Source organism: Nasonia vitripennis (genome assembly GCF_009193385.2).
Source record: "Nasonia vitripennis strain AsymCx chromosome 3 unlocalized genomic scaffold, Nvit_psr_1.1 chr3_random0001, whole genome shotgun sequence".
Taxonomy (NCBI): domain Eukaryota; kingdom Metazoa; phylum Arthropoda; class Insecta; order Hymenoptera; family Pteromalidae; genus Nasonia; species Nasonia vitripennis.
This window is the reverse complement of record NW_022279620.1, coordinates 465,458-487,751: the sequence shown is the minus strand read 5'-3', so window position 1 is coordinate 487,751 and position 22,294 is coordinate 465,458. Positions and strand designations below refer to the sequence as shown.

Here is a 22,294-nt window from a genome sequence, read left to right as displayed (position 1 = left end):
GAGACTCTATACGCGAAGAAAGCGCGGCGAGCTTCGCACGCCGCGCAGTTGTACACCGAGGCGGCCCGGCTGCATAGTACGGAGTCCGCATTGCACCCACGGCTAACGTTGTTTTAAAAATTGCATACAGGGAGTCAGGTAATTTAACCGCCAAATCTGTAGAGAGTGCTGCCTCGTCTCTTGAGAGCATAGACAACGTCCATGGCAGTGACGGTCTTCCTCTTGGCGTGCTTGGTGTAGGTTACAGCGTCACGGATGACATTCTCAAGGAAGACCTTGACGACTCCACGAGTTTCCTCGTAGATCAGACCGGAGATACGCTTGACACCATCACGTCTAGCCAGACAGCGGATGGCGGGCTTGGTGATGCCCTGGATGTTGTCACGCAAAACTTTGCGATGGCGCTTGGCTCCTCCTTTTCCCAAACCTTGTCCTCCCTTTCCACGTCCGGTCATGATGAATGAGTAGAGACTAGTGCTGAAGACGAGTACAACCAGCAAACTCGAAGGATAGCCGTGCGGAGATAAAAAGGAGTGAGTAATCCCCCTCGTTGACGCGACAGCATCTTCGCGGCTGTCGCGCTAAAGCCAAGTTGCCCCGTGACAAAACATAACAGAATTCTTTCTCCAATAATTCTCCTAGTACTTTTATTAATATTGAAATACTCTGAAATAATTTAGGTGAAATAATTAGTTCAAATGGAAGTACTTTAAATTTGAACGGTCCTAATGGGTGTATGCTAAATGCTGTTTTGTGTATATCCGACTCTTTCATTTTTATTTGTTAAAAACCTGATACCATATCAATCGTTGTAAAATATATGCTTTTTCCCATATAATCGAATATCTCTGTTATATTCGGTAATAGGTATGAATCTGGTATTGTTTTAGCATTTAATTTTCGGTAATCGATAACTTACCTCTATTTCTTCTTTTCGTCTTTTGTTAAACCTTTTTTTGGTACAACCCATGATGGAGCATTAAATACGCTGGTTGAAGATCTAATTAATTTGTTGTTTCACTGATAGCTATTTGCTTTAATGTATATGGTAATGGAAATTGTTCCACATAAACTGGAATTCCATCAGTTAAATTTATCTTATACTCTTCTACGTTGCATGTCCCCAACTTTTATCGTTCTAGCCAGCATATGTCTTTGTTTAATAATATTTAAATCTTCAACGAATTTTCTTTTCCTTCTCGATAAATGATTTAAATTTATTGTATTTATTAATAGTTTGTTTCTCTCATTTTTACTTAATTTTGCAATTTCCTCTGCTTTTTTTCTACCTTCTGACGTTAAGTATATAGAACCGCAGTTCAAAGTTTCTGCTTCTTTTGGCAGTGGTAATCCTGGAATTCCTGTAAAAGTATCAGGCATATCCTCTATGTCAAACGTGATGAAATTTATTTCATTTGTATGACGTAGATATTTTTTATCTCATTCAAAATCTACATTATCTTTAAGTGTTTTTACAAATGTTGGAAAATTTTGTATGCAATATTCCTCAGTTCCTTCTTTTTCTGTACTTTCGAGAGTTTTATTAATGTTTCCTATGAACTGCCTTTGAATCATAAATGAAGTCTGTAAGACTTCGTTTTTTCCAGCTGCTCAGTTGTGCTTCATCCAAGTTTTCTTTTATGAAATCTGACGAGTCAACTGTGTGTTCTGGGTTGCTCTCATATTTTCTGAGATGCCTTTATTTACACTATCTTGAATTTCTCCTACTATATTTAGTATTTTTTTAAATCTTGTAATACAGTTATCTCCTTTGTTTCAATTTCCTATATGTTTTTTTTTATACTGCTGTTATACTAGTATTTATTGTGTTTAGCTGCGTTGTAGATTTAAGTTCGATTTTCTTACGGTTTATTTGTAAGTAACCTTTGTCTAATCTTAATTTTTGATGTAATAAAACTTTTATTCCTATGATTCCGTCATACGAAATGGCAAAAGTCTCCAGAGCTACATAAAAATCAAAATATATTCCGTTTATTGGTAATTTTATTGATCCAAGAGTACGTATAGCGTTTTCCGTTATTCCTGATATCAAAATTTGTTCGTTGTTATATAAATTATGTAATTCATTGATATGTTTTGTTTCTTGATCATATTTAATTGCACTTTACTATCTACCAGTAGTCTATTTATTTTACTAGACTGTTGATCTTCTACTTCTATGTATTGCAGTAAATTCTCAAGTTTTATTACGCAAGTTTGTAATATTGTGACAACTTTGTTTTCAGTGATTTCTAAATTTTTTTCTTTTAACACTGTATCTAGTTTTGTATTATCCGTTACTTGTGTGGGAACGCTTTATTCTTGTTTTATCTTCCTAGGCGATCCCTCTATCTTTCTGCTGTATCATTATTATTTTTGCATGTCGAGCAGAATTTTTCTTGTTGTCTTTACAGGATTTTAATTTTTTCGCAACTATCTATATTGTGTCCTGTTTTATTGCAATAGTCACAGTTTACTTGTTTATTTTTTCCTCCACTTGCTAGGGCTTTCAATTATTTACACTCGTTTACTACATGTCCTATTTTGCAATATTTACAAAATTTTCTCGGATAATTTCTATTGTAATTATTGATGTTTGTTTGCTGCATTTGTTGCTAATTTTTAATTTATTACAGAATTTAGCTGTATGACCATTTTCTTTGCATAGTTGGCACTTAAACTGTTGCTTAGTTTTATATTCTGCCACAAGAATCCTTGCTCTTTCGCAGTCTGCCTGTTCATGGCCAATCGCTTCGTAAATTGTACATACTCTAAATAGTGACCTGCTTTCGCCTATTTTACAATATTTATTTGTGTGGTCTTTCTTATTGCATTTTTACACACGACCTCTGGGCGCTTCTGTACTATTCATCGTTGTATTTGAGCATATATTTGAATTGTGTCCTGTTTCTTTGTATTTTCATCATACTTCATAATCTCCTATATACGGACATTGCCCGACATCGTGTCCCATTTCTTGACAATATTAGCAGTGATTATTCTGTTTTTTGTTAAGTCGACCAGCACTAATTGACTGCCCTGGTTGACTGCAGAATTTACAGATCAATCTTATTTTATTTGCAGCGTTCTTGCAATTATTAGAAAAATTATCTGCTCCTTTGCAGTATACACATGCTGCTGAATGGCAAAAAAGAGCTTGTTACGTGTGAGGGTCGATGGTTTTGTTTTCCGTGAAGTGTTAAGCTCACGATTGCTGCGAAAATTACGGTGTAAGGAATAAACACGAGAGATTATCGGTGAATGTGTCTGTTTATTAATCGTAATTCACAATGGACTGATTGTATGAAAGAGAGAAACGCGTATTAAAGTGATCTCGGAGAATATGTGTTCTAAGTATACGATTCTATCTGTCGTCTTTGAGTCAAAACTACCTTTCTAGTGCTGGATCGTGAGTGTGGTGGAATAAAGAGCGAGCGCCCGCATGCACTTACTTTTATAATTTCTCTTTTATTCTAAGTCCTTACAGTGTAATCTAGTCCCGAATTCAACATAAAGGTAAGTGTGTCTAGTTTTATACAATATATGCTAGGTTAGGCTAAGATTTACATGCTAACTATTTCCCTAATTCACTTGTTAAAAAAAATTTCTAAGGTAATACGCGTTTTTCTCTGATCACATAAATTTTGCTCAGGTTAGTCGACGGGTAACAATTTTTGCTTAGGTTGGTCAAGCGGTTTTATAAATGTGTTGTTTTTCTAAAGTTTAATGGTTACATTATTGAGTGTTACGTTTGCGTAGTCTTATCATACATTATGGCTACCCAGCAAATCTCTTTTATTTAAGTTTCTTAAAATATACTTTATGTTAAAATATCCATGTTTGAAATAAACTATGTGAAATCAAGATAATACTTTTATTGTACATACTTCACCGTAACATGATTCAATATGACGATTCAACTGCCCAAACACGAATGACACTCAATAGCTTTTATAGATGCTCTTCATTCACACTGTTTTACAAATCAGCATTCATCACAGTTTGTTGCACTGCTCAGCTGTGCCGTTTCTTCCGAGTTTATTGAACTGCTTAGTTGTGCTTTAACATACGTTTGACGAATGAATTTAATATTTCAACACACCTCCTTAAATTCATGCGTCAACCTTATTTATCACACAATTCTTAATGTTAATTTAAATTTTTCAAATTTCGTCCCCGAGCTTTTGTTAAAATGTCTGCGATGTTGATTCTACTTTTACAATTTTTATAATCCCTTGTTCATAACATTCATTTACAAAACGATAATGTATTTCTATTGTTATGACCGGGTACGGGTTAACGTAAATAACAACTCGTTATTTATGAAAGTGTAACTCAAACTCGAACTCTCTTTATTTAATCGTATAGAACGCAGCTAACACGATCAGATTGACTGTAAACAATAACATCCGTGACGTCGTTTATCTCGTTGCTAAGGGTCGCTATGCGCGATTCTTGGTATTCGAATCGCGCAACGTTCAGGCTCGGTCACAACATTGCCCTCTCCTTTTCAGATTGTCGTCCCGACAATCATAACCATTCATCCTTCAAGCGGGTTGATCCTCTTACAATCCAATGATGACTTACAGGAACTGACACCAACATCCTCTACCTTGCCCCATCCTAGGCATCAAGTTACCAAGCAATGCTTACAGATGCTATTCCAATCATCACTTAACAGGACTAAGACGGACCCGTCTCTTGAACAATCTACTTCAATCATCCTTCTTATTTCCTCAACACATAGGGTCGGTCGAAATCGGTCTTCAGACAAAAGAACCGTAAGCAGAGCAGTCTTCATTAATGGGTATATCTCTCAGTGTAAGTTCCAAGACGATTGATGTTAACTATCTTGGATTTACTTCTTGGTGAACGATGAATACAATAGACGACGTTATTGATTTTTCTCACAACCTCCCAAGGTCCTTCCCAATTCGATTGTAGTTTTGGTGCTTTTTCTTTAGTTCTTTGAGGTTTAAAGAACCAAACTTTTTGTCTGTGGGAATATTCAACGTTGAGAGCTCGTTTGTCGTACCAAGACTTCGTCTTTTCTGATTGTAAGTTAATCCGGTCTCGTGCCATTTTATGGATCTCGCTGAGTTTCCTCCGAAGCCTGTGTACGTAGTCTCCATCTTTTTTAATTTCGACCTCCTCTGGTAGACGCCCTCGAATTATGTCCAAAGGAAGCCTCAGATCAAAACCGGTGTACATCTCAGCTGGAGTAGCTCCGGTCGTCGCATGTTTGGAGGGCATGTGAGCTAACAGAAATAGTGAAACCCAACGAGCCCAGTCTTTCTGATTGTCGTGTATGTATTTTGTGAGATAGTAAAGTAGTGTTCCTAATAACTCAGACAAATTTTTAATCAGTTTCGAATCAAAATTTGTCCCTTGATTAGTATTTACTTCTACAGGTACTCTATACCTACAGACAATCTGATCAACGAAAATCTCAGCAACGGTTTATGTTCTCATATTACAGAGAGGAAAAGCTTCAACCCACTTCGAGAAACAGCCTGTCACGACTAAGAGGTATTTATTGCCTAAAGAAGAAAGTGGAAAGGGCCCTACAATATCCATTTGAAGTCTTTCAAATGGAACTCCTGAATTGTAAATCTTCATCTCACCATGGCCTTTATCTGGAGGACCTTTCTTTGCAATACAAACTTCACAGGATTTACACCAATTTTTTACATATCTTTTACAGGTAGTCCAATAAAATCTTTTTCTAATTTTATCTAAAGTTTTGTTTACCGCGAAATGTCCTCCAGATAGTGAATCATGTGCTTCTTCTAAAATATCTTTGGTTTTATCTATAGGAACAACTAATTGACGAATTTTATGATCTAAATTTGTTGAAACCCACTCTCTATACAAAGTTCCATTAATTAACACTAACCAATCCCATTGTGAACAATAGATTTTAGTGAATTCATCCATCGAAGAAATTTCTTGCCATGCTGGTTTTTTCTGTAATTCCTTCGTTTGACAAATAAAAGAAATAGCCTCATCTTCTGCTTGACTCTTCTTCCAATCTTCCGATATATTTTCTTCAAAAATAATACGGCAAATAGTCTCTTCATTGAATTTTTCTTCTATTCTGGAACAATATTTACATGAAAAATCTTCACAAGGGCGTCTTAAAAGTCCATCATCATTTCCATGTAAATTACCTTTTCTGTGAATAATTTTGTAGTCATATTAATCTAATTTCCCTAACCAACGAGCTCATTGCCCATCTAGTTCTTTAAACGACAATGACCAAGTCAAAGAAGAATGATCAGTCTTAATAATAAAAGGTTTACCGATAAGGTAATGGTGAAAATGTTTTAATGATTCTATAACGCAATAATTTCTCTCCGGTTTAGAAAGGACTCTACTATAATAACCTATGACACGTTCGATTTCATCTTGTTTCTGAGAAAGACCCAATTCCATGGTCAGAAGCATCAGTATCTAAAATAAATTCAGAAGAAAGAGAAGGAAATGACAAAATTGGAGGTTTTGTAAGAACCTCTTTTAATTTTGAAAAAGCTTTTTGACAATCTTCTGACCATAGGAACTTAGTCGATTTTTCAGTTAATTTATACTGTAAAGACCGTATTTAATATATTTTGAATACGGGCTGCGCGAGTACAAATAATTATTTAATTATTGAGAACTAGCCGTTAGCTCGAAAGCCTTATGTACTGAACGAATAAGAATTACGCGTGACTCGATATTATAAGTAAACGCGTGAGTTTATGTGCGGACACAGTCGTGTCCGCTCGTAGCGCGTGGACGATATGCGGTCCGTGCTCGCTCTTAATCGGACGCTTGTCTGTCCGGGCGGGATCCTGTTTGTGCTGTGTTGTCTGAGCAGACTTTGATGCTTGTCCGTGGTGCTGCTTCGATGTTTTATTAGTCCTTACTTTTTCGATGTCCACGTAGTTGGTATTTATTAGGAATTCGGTATATTACTTGATATTTATATTTAATTTGGAATAAATAGACACAAGATTCATCTAAATTGTTATGTTTTGTTTTATTGGCATAGAACCAGAGCACTTCACTTTACAGACAGTTTTAGGCATTGACAGATGTTATGATGTTCGTTTAAATATAGTTTTACTAACGTTGTTCTATCCACTAACTATATTAATTATTATCTACGGTATTCTAGTAATGCGACTTACAATTATAGTCGATCTCTCGCACGTTGAATGACGTAGTCTTCTTCTAGTGTAACAGATGCTGACAGTTCTATTCTACACGATTTCACGTGGCAAGTTATTCGGACTTATCTAAGCTGTGATTCCACTAACGCCAGATTTATTGACGGGCCCTTTCCTACTAGGCACGGGACTCTCGACTAGCACGCGAAGAGGTGTACTATTGAATTGCGTGCAGAGTTTGAGTGTTTTCTACGTACTCAATAGGCGATGCTAGCAAATTCACAGCCCTCGTATTCTCTCACTAGGTGCAGCTCGTGGTAGCAGCTTGACTCGCGTAAAAAGGCGCTCCGTGGATCGTTTCCTGGCTTTTTAAAGCCTCGGTGACGATTTAAGGAGTTGTGAAATCGAATGAAACGCGGTGACGATCGACCAATCAACATCTGACGTGCAAGGATGATGTACAAAAGTAAGTCAGTAATACGTGCGTTTAAGAAGTGCTGACTCGTAGGTCAAAGCACTCGCTCTGATGTTCGGCGATCGGTTTTGTACTGTCGCAATTGGTTTAGTATACGTCGTTTGTATGAGTACACGAATGCAGTCGTACAGGCGTTATACATATACGTAAATACTAAGTATGTATGAACGTAGGACATTACAATACAATGGTTTTGCTATATCAGCAAATCCTTTACGGAGATGCCTATAATAACCACAGAAATTTACAAAACTCAACACAGCCTTTTTGTTATGAGGAACTGGCCAATTTACAACAGATTGAATTTTTTTTTGGATTAGCTGACTTTCCTTCTTCAGAAACAATGTATCCTAAATATTCGACTTGCCTGCTGAAGAAAACACATTTCTTCTTAATTAGACGTAATACTGCTTCTTGAAAACGAACAAATACCTTCTTTAGATTAGATATCATCTCATCAAATGACTTTCCTAATACCATGACATCATCTAAATAAATTGAACCGAATTTTGAGAGATAATCTCTGAGTAACTTTTCCATCAAACGTAGAAATGTCGCCGGTGCATTGCATAATCCGAATGGCATAACTTCAAATTGCAATAAACCTTTACCAATTGAGAAAGCCGCAATTTTCCTATCCTCTTCCCGAATCTTGATTTGCTAGTATCCACTCTTTAAGTCCAATGTACAAAACCACGAATATCCTGCAAGTTTATCAAGAGTATCACCAACTCTTGGTAAAGGGTACGAATCTTTAACCGTGATTGCATTAATTTTTTGGAAGTTAATACAAAAACGAATTTTTCCATCCTTCTTCTTTTTGGGAACTACAGGTGAGCAATATGAACTATCTGATTCTTCAATGACTCCTTGAGAATGCATCTCAGCGATTAATTCATTTAATTCCTTAATTTGATGAATAGGGGGTCTTCGAATAGGTTGTTTAATTGGTTGATTATGGAGTAATTGAATTCTGTGTTCAACCAACTTACATTTTCCAGTAACATCATCATCTTGAAAAATTTCTTCAAATTTGTGTAGAAGATCCGCAAACTCCTGACGTTGATCTCGATCCAAGTTCTCTGAGTTCTTGTCAAAAATTTCTTGTAATGAGCCTGGTACAACCTTACTAGAATCGACTATTCTTGAAATTTATTTATTAATGATTGAACTTGGAGTATTTAAAATAATTTTAGTAATTGAATCTGTAATACCAGTTGCATCAAGAAAATCACTTCCAAGTATACAATCATTAATAATATTTCCAACAAAAACATCTAAATTAGTTACATGATCACCCAATTTTAACGACACTGAAATTTAAAATTCAACTGGTACCTTTTCTCTAGGTGGATACTTAAGTGTTGTAAAATTAATAGGAATTCTCATATCTTTTGACTCAACAAATTTTGGATTTATAATAGTCACATCAGAACCAGAATCTACTTTAAAAATACAAACTTTGTCATTAATTAAACCATCAAAATAAAATTTATTAGAGTTCCTATTAATTCTTCCAACATGGCAATCAATCCTATATGAGTGGGAGTTTGTTGGCGTCTCGTCAAGTTCTGTTGAACTCGCTCCAAGAAGTTCAACATAACCTAGTTTCCCTGGCCATTCACCTTATTTGGACAATGTGACTTTCGATGACCTTTCTGACCACAAGCCCAACATTCAACATTCTTAAAGTAATTCTGAGATCTCTGTCTGTCCGAAGATTGAGGACCATTAGACTTTGAATTCGAAGAGTTGATTCTAGTCTTGTATGTGTCATTTACACTCCTTGAAGCCTGAGGTCTCTTATTCAAATCACGAATAACCTTGACTTCCATAGTACGAGCAAGAGCAATTTTTAAAGAAGTTATCCTTTCCAAACGAAGAATATCCTTGATCGAATAATCAAAAATAGCAGCAATAAACTGAGTACAAGCGATTTCATTTTGGACTTCACATGGACATTCTGGATAAACCAAAGTAGTAAGTCTCTCAAAGTCAGCAGCAAATGTTGGGAGATCTTCATCAAACCATTGACGCCTGTTCATAAATTGTGTGTGATAAGTGGGTGCCAAATGCTTATCACCGAAACAAGATTTAAGACGAGATACTAAATCATCAAAATTCGATGTAGAAGAATCTTATTCAACAAGAATTGATCTTGCTCTTTCTTTCAAAGAAGAAATAAGAGCTGCCTTTCTAGATGTAGCTAACCAATTGTTTACATCAGATATAACTCGAAATTGAACCAAAAATTCACGAAGAGGTGATGAACCATCATATTCACTAACTTTTAATTTCAATCCAGAATCTGTTCCCGAATGGATAGGTTCAGTGTTCGTTAAAGCAGAATTGCCAACGTTAGAATCTAAACCACGAGTTCCAGTAATCAAAGGATTAATAACAGAGGTTCCTGACCCTAGTCTATTCTGATTTGAAGATAATCCACCGTTATTAACTCTAGTGTTAACTAATTCTGTTGTGTGTGAATGTGTATTTGTATTCTGCAAACGACTTAGCTGTTGGATTTAGCGCTGTTGTTATTGATGTTTTGTCATCAGTGTGTTATTCAGGGTCCGTAGTCTCGATATCTCATCGATCAAATCAGGCCTCTGCTCCCAGGCATTGAACAATTCTCTTCGAACCAGTTGATCTTTCAGTCGTTGATTCTTTGCTTCAAGTTCCTCATTGCGACGTCGAGCTTCTAACAGTTCTGTCTCTCAAGTGCGGAGTTCCGTTTGTAAGCTGAATGCATCCTCGTTGCATTGATGGAGTTCTTGAGTAATTTCTTCTACGCGTCTCTTCAAGCTTGTTATTTCTATATTTGCTGCAGTGAGAGAAGGTTGAGGTTCCTTAGAAGAGTTCTCGGAGATGGAGCTGGTCGAGTGTTGATCGGTGTTCTTGAAACTGTTGACATCTTGCCGGAACGTAAAAGCATAAACCTTTTACAAGATCACTTTTCGAAAACACTATCCCGGACGAGCCCCCAATATGTTATGACCGGGTACGGGTTAACGTAAATAACAACTCGTTATTTGTAAAAGCGTAACTCGAACTCGAACTCTCTTTATTCAATCGTATACAACTCAGCTCATCAGCTGACACGATCAGACTGACTGTAAACAATAACATTCGTGAAGTCGTTTATCTCGTTGCTAAGGGTCGCTATGCGCGATTCTTGGCGTTCGAATAGCGCAACGTTCAGGCTTGGTCACAACACTATATACTTTAAATTTTTTGTCATATTACCAAATTTGGCTATCGCAATTGCTCCAGAATTATCTTTATAAATATTAATTGGTTTTACAATGTTAACTTTAAACTTTTTCAACAAATTTTTAATTATTTTGATTTCACTTCCGGATTCTGATAAAGCTATATATTCTGCAGCTGTCGACCACTTAGTGACGCTTTCTTGTTTTCTGAATTTCCAGTAAACAACATTTCTGAAAATTCTTATTATATATCCAGTCGTGGATTTTCTATCATTCTTATCTACAGCACAGTAAGCATCAACAAAACAATCCATTACCTCAGCATTTAAATCTGTCTTGTACGTTAGCTTCATTTTCTCTATTAAGTACAGATACTTTAAAATTCTCAATGCATATTTATAATGTTTTTCATCATAACAATTCTGGAAACGACTTAAGGGGACACAATACCTTTAAACCCCGAAAAAAAAGAATTATAAGTAAAAATCACAAAATTAAAGTAAATCATTTTAAATATTTTATAGAAATATTTAGCATAAATACCTTTAATTTTACCAAGCTAAAACCTTCCTTATCTCTGCTGGCCTATTGTGGCACTCGGTGCAAGAATTTGTAGACTTTTTCACTATCCGTAGGATCTCAAGTGAACGAATGGTTCTTTTAGGCTCAAACTCAAGGAGGATACTGTGTACACCTGTAATTGTGATATAAATGCAGGGATTTTGATTTGAATATTTGGAAATGATTGGCGATGAAAAAACGAATTTTTTTTCCGCTTATTCTGGCACCTTTTTGTGTATAAAACATTTGCTAAACATTCAAATCAAAGTCCCTGCATTCATACCAGAACTACAGGTGTACAAAGTATCCTCCTTGAGTTTGAGCCCAAAAGAACCATTCATTCACTTGGAATCCTACGGACAGTGAGCTGAAATCAGTAAAAACAACATTTAGAGAAAATCAACTTTAAAGTTTATTAAAATTGTTGAAAGTGTAACTTAAATTATTGCTTACCAAATCCTTTGGGACCAAGTTTTCTATGTTCCACAGAAATAGACCTTGACTCTCAGCAATTATGAGGTATATTCACTTATACCTCTGTGTTCTGTACGACTTTTCTTACCTGCAACCAAAAAAAAGGCATTTTATGAATTTTTATAAAAATGTGATAAAAAGGTTATTTTATCCTTAATAATGATAACACTTTATACTTATCTTTTCTTTTGGTTACTGTGCTGAACCTTCAAGTTGAAACTGATAGAAAATTACCAGTTTTACCTCCAAATGTTTGATCCAGGTGCTCCAGTCTCTGTAGCGGCTTTTTCTTCATGCAGTCACTCAATTCAGTTTTCTCACTGCAGTCTTCATGGTGTCCTTAGCCACTTCTTCACACACTTTACTAAATTGTTTGTTGATTGAAACATATACAGACTGAGCCATGGGTTTTAAGCAGTCCATCAACCCACAAAATCTCAACAGACCACCGTGTCCAAGTCGTAGAGGACGAAATGTAACCACTGCTCTTCTGTTATTCTCCCAAGCATGGTTCTTGACGCAAACTTTTCTACATGAGTTGATATTTGCCAGCTGACCACATTAATGCACTACTTTAATCTTGAATTCTAATCCTTGAGCTTCTGATTCGCCAAGTTGAACTTTTTCATGGCATTGATTGAAAATCAAAAGTTTCTCGAGTGCAGGAAATAGAATGTTGATATCATTCAGTATATTCCTGACCTCAGAGGTTCCTTCCGCTGCTGAAGTTTGCATCTTTTTTGCTGATCTTGAAGGTCTTGACTTGTAGGCAGGTTCTTCCTTACTCGTTACTCCTAGAAATCTTCTTGGCCTCTTCTTGCCTCTCCTTCGAGAGTACTTCTTGTCTGGATGGGCACTCACAAACCTTCCCTTGGCATCTCGATTATCACACATATTTTTAAAATCACTACACTTCACACTTTTTTAAATAACTTCACTGCTCTGCTTTTAGACTATCACTTCAGTTTTTTTTTACTTTTTAGGGTTATAAACTTTTAAAGCCAAACTTTTAAAAAATATCAGCTTTTTTTTATGTGTTAAAACATCAGCTGTGTTTACTCAGTGTAAAACACATCGCAGGACTATATCAGCTGTGTTTTGAAATATTTGCTGTCTGCTAGCAGAACAGCAGAACGGTCGCTCTGTCCTTCTCCGACACATTAATTATAACCTGCCCACAGGTGGTGCACGGGCGCGCGATATTTGAATTCAAATAAATGTCTCTATGTTTCAATCGGAGCCTTATATAGGAAGCGAAACTAGAAATTTATCTCAAAAATAAGGCAAAATAATGTTATCAACACGCTCAAATTTATTTACTAAAATGTGTATGTGGAGCACAATATACGTGTGGTGGTCCCCTCTTACCACCACATGCGGCCCGACGCGCCGCCTAGCGGAGCACCACGACGTGGCGAGCGCAAGGGGAGCTTGGAAGTTTAGTCACTTTCGTGAATCAGTCTCGGCCAGGCCGCCGGTGCGAACAGACCTAGTCATCTTGTACATAGTTAAATATAATCTAGTCACAATCAGCACTCAGTATTATCTTTATTCCTTGTACCTTGTCTGTTCGTCCTTGCCTACCTTATCTCCTATTAGGGAGCGTAGAAGAAGAGATTCAACCAACCATCTTAATCTCTAAATACGTATATACTACGGTAAAAAATAGTATTTTCAACATTTACAATAAGAATTTTATTCAGATTGAATTTATTAAACTTAAAATTAAAATCATTAGTCGTATTAGACAAAAAATGAAAAATACGCAATTTTACGAAAATACGATAAAAATTTTGTTTTAGTATTTAGCTTATAACTTTGCGGGAAAATTTTTTTGGATAAACGGGTTTCAGGAGCGTATTCTACGGAAAATCTCCTGTCAAAATGAGCAATAAAAAAATCGATATTTTCGATGTTTAAAGATGTTGTGTTCCCTTAATTAATTTACGCTATAACTAATGTCTAATCTTGTTCCTGTACTTATGTATAACAATGCTCCGATTATATTTCTATATTTTAAATCATTTGATGCTGCCTGTGTAGGTTCTAAACTCAAGTTTTGTTCCATCGTTGTACAATATAGTTTCGCTTCTACAATATTATATTTCCTGGCCAATGACTCAATCTATTCACTTTGGTTCAGTGTCATTTCCCCTTTTTCATAATTATATTTGATATTCATACCCGAATACGTATTTACTTCACCCAAATCTTTCATAACAAATTTCTTTGATAATTCAGTTTTGACTTCATCGAGTCTTTTCTTATTTTTCCCACATATTAATAAATCGTCAATAAACAATATTTATTTAAATTATATCAACGTTTTCATTATTTATATATGAACAATAATCACTTTTACTTCTTTTGAATTTCAATTTTTTTATATAATCATCAAAACACTAATACCAAGCGCTCGGGCTTTCTTTCAAACCATACAATGCTTTTTCTAATTTACAAACTTTATCTGTTCCATCATCATAGCCCTTCGGTTGTTTTACATATACTTCTGATTTTACATGACCGTTTAAAAAAGCTGTTTCTACATATATTTGCATAATCATTAAACCATTTTGACAACAATAATTTCAACGTTTGTATTCTTGCTACTGGTGATTATATATCTTCCAAAACTTTACTTGGTTGGAAACCTTTTACAACAATTCTCGCTTTCTGTCAATTATCATTTTGAAAATTTAAAAAATTTTGACGGGAGAAAAATTTGGAATTCGTCGTCGAGGATGGCGATGTTCATCTGGAAAATATAACAATGGTATTAATTAGAATAATAATAGATAACACAATAATAATAACAATTATAAATATACATACTTTTTTTATCGAAGAAGAAGAAACTTGTAGTTATTGTCGTTATTGTCTCTCGTTCTCGAGTACCTAGCCCTCGAGGGACTAGCCCTCAGATAACTTTTTTGCGCTTGCTGGACACCTTATATACTCTTTCCAGATCTTTTCACCTCCATCGCTACTGCTATCCCCCCCCCCCCGCCGCCACCACCACTACCACGACCACCATCACCGCTGTTTTTTAGAGAGGTGAAGTCAGCATTACGTAAGCCAATCAGGTTACATTGATGGTGTGGCAAACGACCAATCATCTTCATGATGATGACACCACCAGTAGCGTCCAATGAGAAGCATGTCTTATAACGCCATCTGTGCTTTGACTTTCGCTACATACCCATCTTATACCCATATGGGTAACTTTTGTCGAGCGCTACAAATCTTCTTTTGTTATATGCGGGTTTGCATGTCTTTGTCTCTTCCTGGGTTATTACATCATGAAATACGGTTCTACGTATAGCGGAATTATTCAATACTATTTCCAAATTCGGAGAAGTGATCATCGCTCGAATTGAATCAAAATTGACTAGCTGACTATTTGCGTAATATAGCCGAATACCTTTAACTTTACACACACACTCCTTGACCATTCGGTTTTTTACACTTGTGCGCATAAAACTTTGGACCACGTGACAGAAAGGTCGTTATATATGTCCCAGGACCCTTGTCGGCTAGCTCATCCGTCAGATTACCCAGTTATGTTCCGATCGGTAGCTCGTACTCACCGTTTTCACCTCTACAAACATAAAATACCGAATCAGTGTCGTAGTAGAGAACTGGAGGACCCAAAGAATGCAGGTAGTCAAATAGTTTGAGTCGTGCTTGTGCCGTTGTAAATGCAGCCAGGACAACGTTTGTCATTGATGACGCTACTGAGGATGTCAGAGCCTCATCTCTGTAGCATTAATTGACGTAGAGCGTACTGTCATTGGCAGGTAAAATATCGTTAACCTCCACCTCTGCACTAGTAAGTAAATTTACCAATGTCTCTCGATTTTTCACAACAAGTGTTCTTGTCAAGTTCTCGCGATGACCAAACTTTCCCCACAGAGAATTGAGACAGAGTTTGGCTACCGACCGTAGTCCCGCATTGAAACATATATCATGTTTATTTGAGCTGATACCCTCGTTCCGTTTCAACTCTTCAACGTAGCGCTCCTTATCCTCTTCTGTAATACAGTCTGGTGGATATCCTGACTCCGCAACCTTTTGAGTAAAAAACTCGTTGATATATTCGGCAAAAATACCACTTGTCCCTTCTTCCTGACTGTACTGTGTCATCTCGTACTGCCAAATTTCATGCACAAACTTGACAACGTAGCATAATGTGACAGCCGCTTTTACCTCCTCCGACACCCACATCCCCCACAATACGCGCATCCTCATGAGGACAGTCATCTTGTGTCAGTTGTTCACAACACATTCGACATAATGGAAATATTAATTTATTGTGCATTTTTACGGGTAATAATGGGTGATATAGATTTTGTGGTGGTAATATATCGCACGACATTAATTCATTTACTTGTGAAATGTCGTTGTTACTAATCATCTGTCGACACTCCTCTTTGCCAACAAAAATTTTTGGGTGACCCACGGGATACTTGCCATGTTTGCAAATAAACGGATACAGACAACAAACATCAACATACTTGATCTTCTCCTGCCCCTGACAATCAAACACTTTGACAGTATTTCCAGTGCGACCGCGAAAAAACGCATCTCGTGGATCAAGCGGTTTTCTCTTTATATTTCTCCTATTTTCATCAATGAATCTACGTAATTCTTTATTTTGTGAGATTTCAGTATTAAATTGGCATTCACATTTTTCAATAAGTTGATAATTTGCTGTAGTTACTCTATCACTGATCGCCAATGTCTTGTCGTATCTCGCATCCATTGATTCACCACTTGTCAAATCTATATCTCTGTTTATCGTGTAGCATCAAGAACAACGGTGTCAAAAACAGCCATGAAACTGAAGTACAATACCACGGTGCTGCTTATTTTCTTGCGGTTCACAGTAACCATCAACTTCAATGCCTTCTGTCAGTCTTTTTTCCTGACCACGTCCCGCATGCTCGATGTGACGGTGAAGAACTCGCTGCTCTAGCCAAACAAGCCAATGTGAGGCAATTCGAGACTGATTGTCAGTCATTCTATACCCACGTGGCGGTTATATACCTATTTGATCTTTTTTCAAAAATTTCTTTCTAAACACTCATACAAGAAGAAGCTATGGTTGTATACTCGACAAAAGGATCCACCTTGTATTTCATGAACGTCTTGCGAAAAGCTAAACAAGCCAATCTCTAAATTTTTACATCTTGTTTGCAGTATTTCACGATTTCTGATTGAAAATTATACGTATATATACTTCGCTGCTGATCGGTGTACCAATTTAAAAAATTTTCTCGTTCCCTCACACCCATGGATTCTGCTGTGTATGAATCGAGAGGTGGTAGTGGGCCTTCGTAAGACTTATTTTCTTCCGTGTTGAATAGGTGTGGAAAAACGCCTTTCTCCATATCGGGTAATCCGTAGGCTTTGGACAAACTGGCTAAAGATATGTGATAGTAATCCAAGCTGTCGATAAACTTTGTCTGCAGAACCTCCATCAGAATTATTTTTGATCCACTCATCACTACCGATGGTACGACACGACCTTCATTGAACGTCCTCACAATATATTTGAATATAAACTGTGCTTCAAGTCCTTGTGAATTGTGTGCTATATATATAACTTGTTGAAATAGTTCCCTTGGAGCTATCGCAAGCTCCACAAATTGTTTCACCGGCTCGAAATCAAACACATATTCACGAATGCCACATTTTTTACACCTTATTGGAAAGTCTTCAATCTCTATGAAATATGTGCAGACCTGTTGTAGAACACACAAATTCGAAACACGCGCCATCTCTACATCACCTAGCACAGGTAGCGATTGTTGCGTCTCAAAATCGTAAAACAAAAATAGGGCTAAATTTGTAGAGTTTAAACTCTTGATCAGCTGTACATGACATAGATGTCTAATGGGCACCCGTGACTTGCACGTTGTACAAAAAGATATACCGCACTCGCGTGGATCTTTCCTGTTTATTTAAATTATTTTAAAACAATTTGACAGAGTTTAACTTTGCTACACACACTACTGTTTCTATTGTACATTCCTTTTTTAATATGATTTGCCCGACAATTATCGCCAAAAAATAATCTTGAACAGTCGTTGCATTTTTTAAGCATCTCTGTCCTACTGCAGGGGGAGGACAACATACATTTGTAACACTTGTTAGAAAATCTATGCTCCTCGGCTCGCCAATAACTTTTATTGCAGGGTATACAGTAACCGGCGCTACTACCGGCTGCAACAAGATTCAATATTGGCTGATAATGATGTGCTCGCTCGTAATACATTATACGTAGCACATGTCAAACTTCATTAACGTAAGTAACGCTACCAGTTCGTGTTCCGTCATAAATATATATATATATTGCAAAACATCACTATCACCATTACTTTGTGCTTGATGCTGCTGCTGCTTATCACATACCAGTATCACTGCATCACCCTCCATATCACTACGCATCTCATTGATGACTGGATAAACAAACAAGAAATGTATGATTAATTATTGAAAAAGAAAATTTTTAATCGAAAAAATTAGTATAAAAACTAAACTTACGATGACGGTAAAGCATTCGGCGTGCTAGCGGATGTTCATGCTCGTTCCGTCGATGTATTGCTAGCACAGCAATCGACAGAACATCCAGATTGTGGAATAGACCAGGGTAAACACGTAGTAAACCGTGGTTATTCCACAATGTAGCAAGAGGAAATGCAATTTTTGCATAAAACCTCTGCCGATTGCCGCTGAAGATCAGAGCTCCACATGCTACCGCACATCGAATGTGTGGGTCACGAACTCTAGCAACATCTAGCGCAATTCGTAAAACTTTGGATAGATGTGCTACACTTGCCCTAAACATTATGTCGTCTAAACTTGTTTTGACTACCCGTAGGAAACTGTGACTAACTGTGCATAGACTGTCCTTTAAATACAGCCCACAGTGTAGCCAACAAGGGCTGCAGCGGTGCAACGACAACGAGGATGGGTGTCGGTTCGCTGATACCTGGTCTGGGAAAAAGAAGAAGGTAAATGACATCCGAGCGCACGCGTGCTTCTTATTGAGAATGCTGACAACGGAGACGACGACGTAAATACATCGGTGATAACCGTCGGGTATTCAGTGTCGTCAAGAATTATGAGTCCTGCACGAGTGTATTTTCTCTCTCTCTCTCTCTCTCTCTCTCTCTCTCTCTCTCTCTCTCTCTCTCTCAATAATTTGTTTGCTCCATTGTGTTTGTGTGTGGGTGTGTACATGTATATATATATATATATATATATATATATATATATATATATATATATATAGACACACACACACAGATACTTTCCACTAATTGGGTAGCGATAGCGCAGCTGCTGCTTCTGCTGACACCGTCTATGTTGCTCGATTAATTACACTAACGATTGGCACATTGTTTGTGATGGACTTGCTTTAAATCTGTTTGCTCGGCACATACACATACTGATGCCAATCAAACGGAAAAATGCACGTGCGATACCGATAATTTTCCGGTGTATCCTGCTTCAAGTCCAGCAGTAGTTATTGGAAGGGCCGAGAGACAGCATCGTTATAGGCTTCTTGCGAAAATTTGGATCCTTGGGATGGAACTGACTGGCCAGTTGCACTATTTACACATGTTTGTTCACACACTTGCCACAAAACCAAAATTTACATTGGTGGCGATATCCCCATGGATTTTTTCTACATTTCCGGTAGTAAACACGAGTGCACCCATGACAGTTATCATGTCTCGCTAATTTTGGGTTCTCTAGTAACAAGCGGCGCGTTACCGTATAATTCTTGGCAATTACGCTATCCTGCTGCTCGTTGGGGTCGATTTCCGCGAAACGTATTCGTTTTTTCGAAGGACCTTCCCAAACTACGGCTATCTCTTCTTCCTCTTCTTGCATTTTTTGGCTTTTTTCTTCTTCGACCTCACAACATAACCGTGTCTTCAACTGGTTCCGGCAAAAGCTGCAAAAGCTGGTGTTCAGTGTCATTCACGCCGAGAACGTCGTTAACAGGTGACTCCGGCCGCTCAGTTGAAACAATTGCTGACATTTTTGGTAATTGTCGTCGATTTGCGCACATGTACACACCCACACACAAACACAATGGAGCAAACAAATTATTGAGAGAGAGAGAGAGAGAGAGAGAGAGAGAGAGAGAGAGAGAGAGAGAAAATACACTCGTGCAGGACTCATAATTCTTGACGACACTGAATACCCGACGGTTATCACCGATGTATTTACGTCGTCGTCTCCGTTGTCAGCATTCTCAATAAGAAGCACGCGTGCGCTCGGATGTCATTTACCTTCTTCTTTTTCCCAGACCAGGTATCAGCGAACCGACACCTATCCTCGTTGTCGTTGCACCGCTGCAGCCCTTGTTGGCTACACTGTGGGCTGTATTTAAAGGACAGTCTATGCACAGTTAGTCACAGTTTCCTACGGGTAGTCAAAACAAGTTTAGACGACATAATGGTTAGGGCAAGTGTAGCACATCTATCCAAAGTTTTACGAATTGCGCTAGATGTTGCTAGAGTTCGTGACCCACACATTCGATGTGCGGTAGCATGTGGAGCTCTGATCTTCAGCGGCAATCGGCAGAGGTTTTATGCAAAAATTGCATTTCCTCTTGCTACATTGTGGAATAACCACGGTTTACTACGTGTTTACCCTGGTCTATTCCACAATCTGGATGTTCTGTCGATTGCTGTGCTAGCAATACATCGACGGAACGAGCATGAACATCCGCTAGCACGCCGAATGCTTTACCGTCATCGTAAGTTTAGTTTTTATACTAATTTTTTCGATTAAAAATTTTCTTTTTCAATAATTAATCATACATTTCTTGTTTGTTTATCCAGTCATCAATGAGATGCGTAGTGATATGGAGGGTGATGCAGTGATACTGGTATGTGATAAGCAGCAGCAGCATCAAGCACAAAGTAATGGTGATAGTGATGTTTTGCAATATATATATATATATATTTATGACGGAACACGAACTGGTAGCGTTACTTACGTTAATGAAGTTTGACATGTGCTACGTATAATGTATTACGAGCGAGCACATCATTATCAGCCAATATTGAATCTTGTTGCAGCCGGTAGTAGCGCCGGTTGTAGCAGCTGCGCTATCGCTACCCAATTAGTGGAAAGTATCTGTGTGTGTGTGTGTCTATATATATATATATATATATATATATATATATATATATATATATAAAGTGCTGTGTCATCGTGACACGGTGCAATGCAAAGCTGCTGCGTCAAGCCTGTCCCAAACTTGTGATAAGCCTGGTCGAGTGTGTACTAAATATTGTGCGTGGGAACGTACCACTGAACAGACGTTATAAAAACAAGTTACGTAAACATGCACCATTATCGCGTAACATCATAGCTCTGGGCCAAACGATAGAAAGTCACAAGAGTCTTTTAATTGAAGCTCAAAACCTAGTGCTGGTAATAGTGAAACCTATCTTATTAGCGTGTAACATGCTAGGAAAATGATTTTTGTACCTCAAGAGTGTATCGAGCGTGTGAGACTGCAGCAGCAACAACAACAATGCCAATGTTCACCAATAACAGTAGCAGTACAACCACCACCGGTAAAGACAACTGTCACTGTTGAGTGTGGGGCTAGTAGTGGTATTGACCACCACCACCTAAACACAGTTCAGATACCGGGCTCCGAAGATTTACGATTAGACAACAAGATGAACAAAATTCTGAACTCAAATGAATTGCATGATCGGCAAAAGTATGCCATGCATCAGCAGATGTTGCAAAGGTTTCTACATTACAAAAAAAGTAGCGAGGACGAGGAAGCCGGCAATGAATTGGTGTAACCGATCCCCGATAAAACATTATCACAACCACCACACTCGATTACTACAAATGGTCATAACCAAGTAATATCTGATCTACATATTATCAATAGTGTGCTGCCAAGTCTTCTCGGAAATTCGGAAATGCGCAAAATTTAATCAATAGCTTATGTCAATCTGGTAGCATTTTCTGGAATAAACTTGGCACTGTTACGGTAGATGGCGTGCGTGCAAGAGGTGTTAATATTATAGACTTGGTGAACGGTAAGAAATAGAAAAATAGATGGTGTGAAATTTTGAATAGTTTCATTGCAAGAGAATCAAACGTATACGAAGTGAGAAATGTAGTAAGTCTTCGCAGCGGAAATGCAAAATTTGCATTTGATGTACTTTATAGTCTTTGACGCAACAGTTCAAAATATATATACTATAGTCTTCGCAGTAAAGCTGGAAATAATTAGTCTTGGACGCAAATTCAAATGCGTCATTGTTGAGTGCAAAGTAGTAATCTGCAAGGATAAAGTTTCAAACATTATGAATATGGCGCTACTTCACACATCTTAGCACAAGACGCTACATTGATGTACTAGACGGCAT

The 22,294-nt window shown here is 37.4% G+C and overlaps 1 protein-coding gene across 1 annotated transcript; it reads right to left on the bottom strand.

The window, feature by feature from the left end:
* Positions 1–120: 120 nt before the first annotated feature.
* On the bottom strand, positions 121–727 carry LOC100113793 (histone H4-like). The gene has a single exon (XM_001598959.4). It carries the CDS (start codon positions 453–455, stop codon positions 144–146), a length of 312 nt encoding a protein of 103 aa, XP_001599009.1. The 5' UTR covers positions 456–727; the 3' UTR covers positions 121–143.
* Between the last annotated feature and the right edge of the window lie 21,567 nt (positions 728–22,294).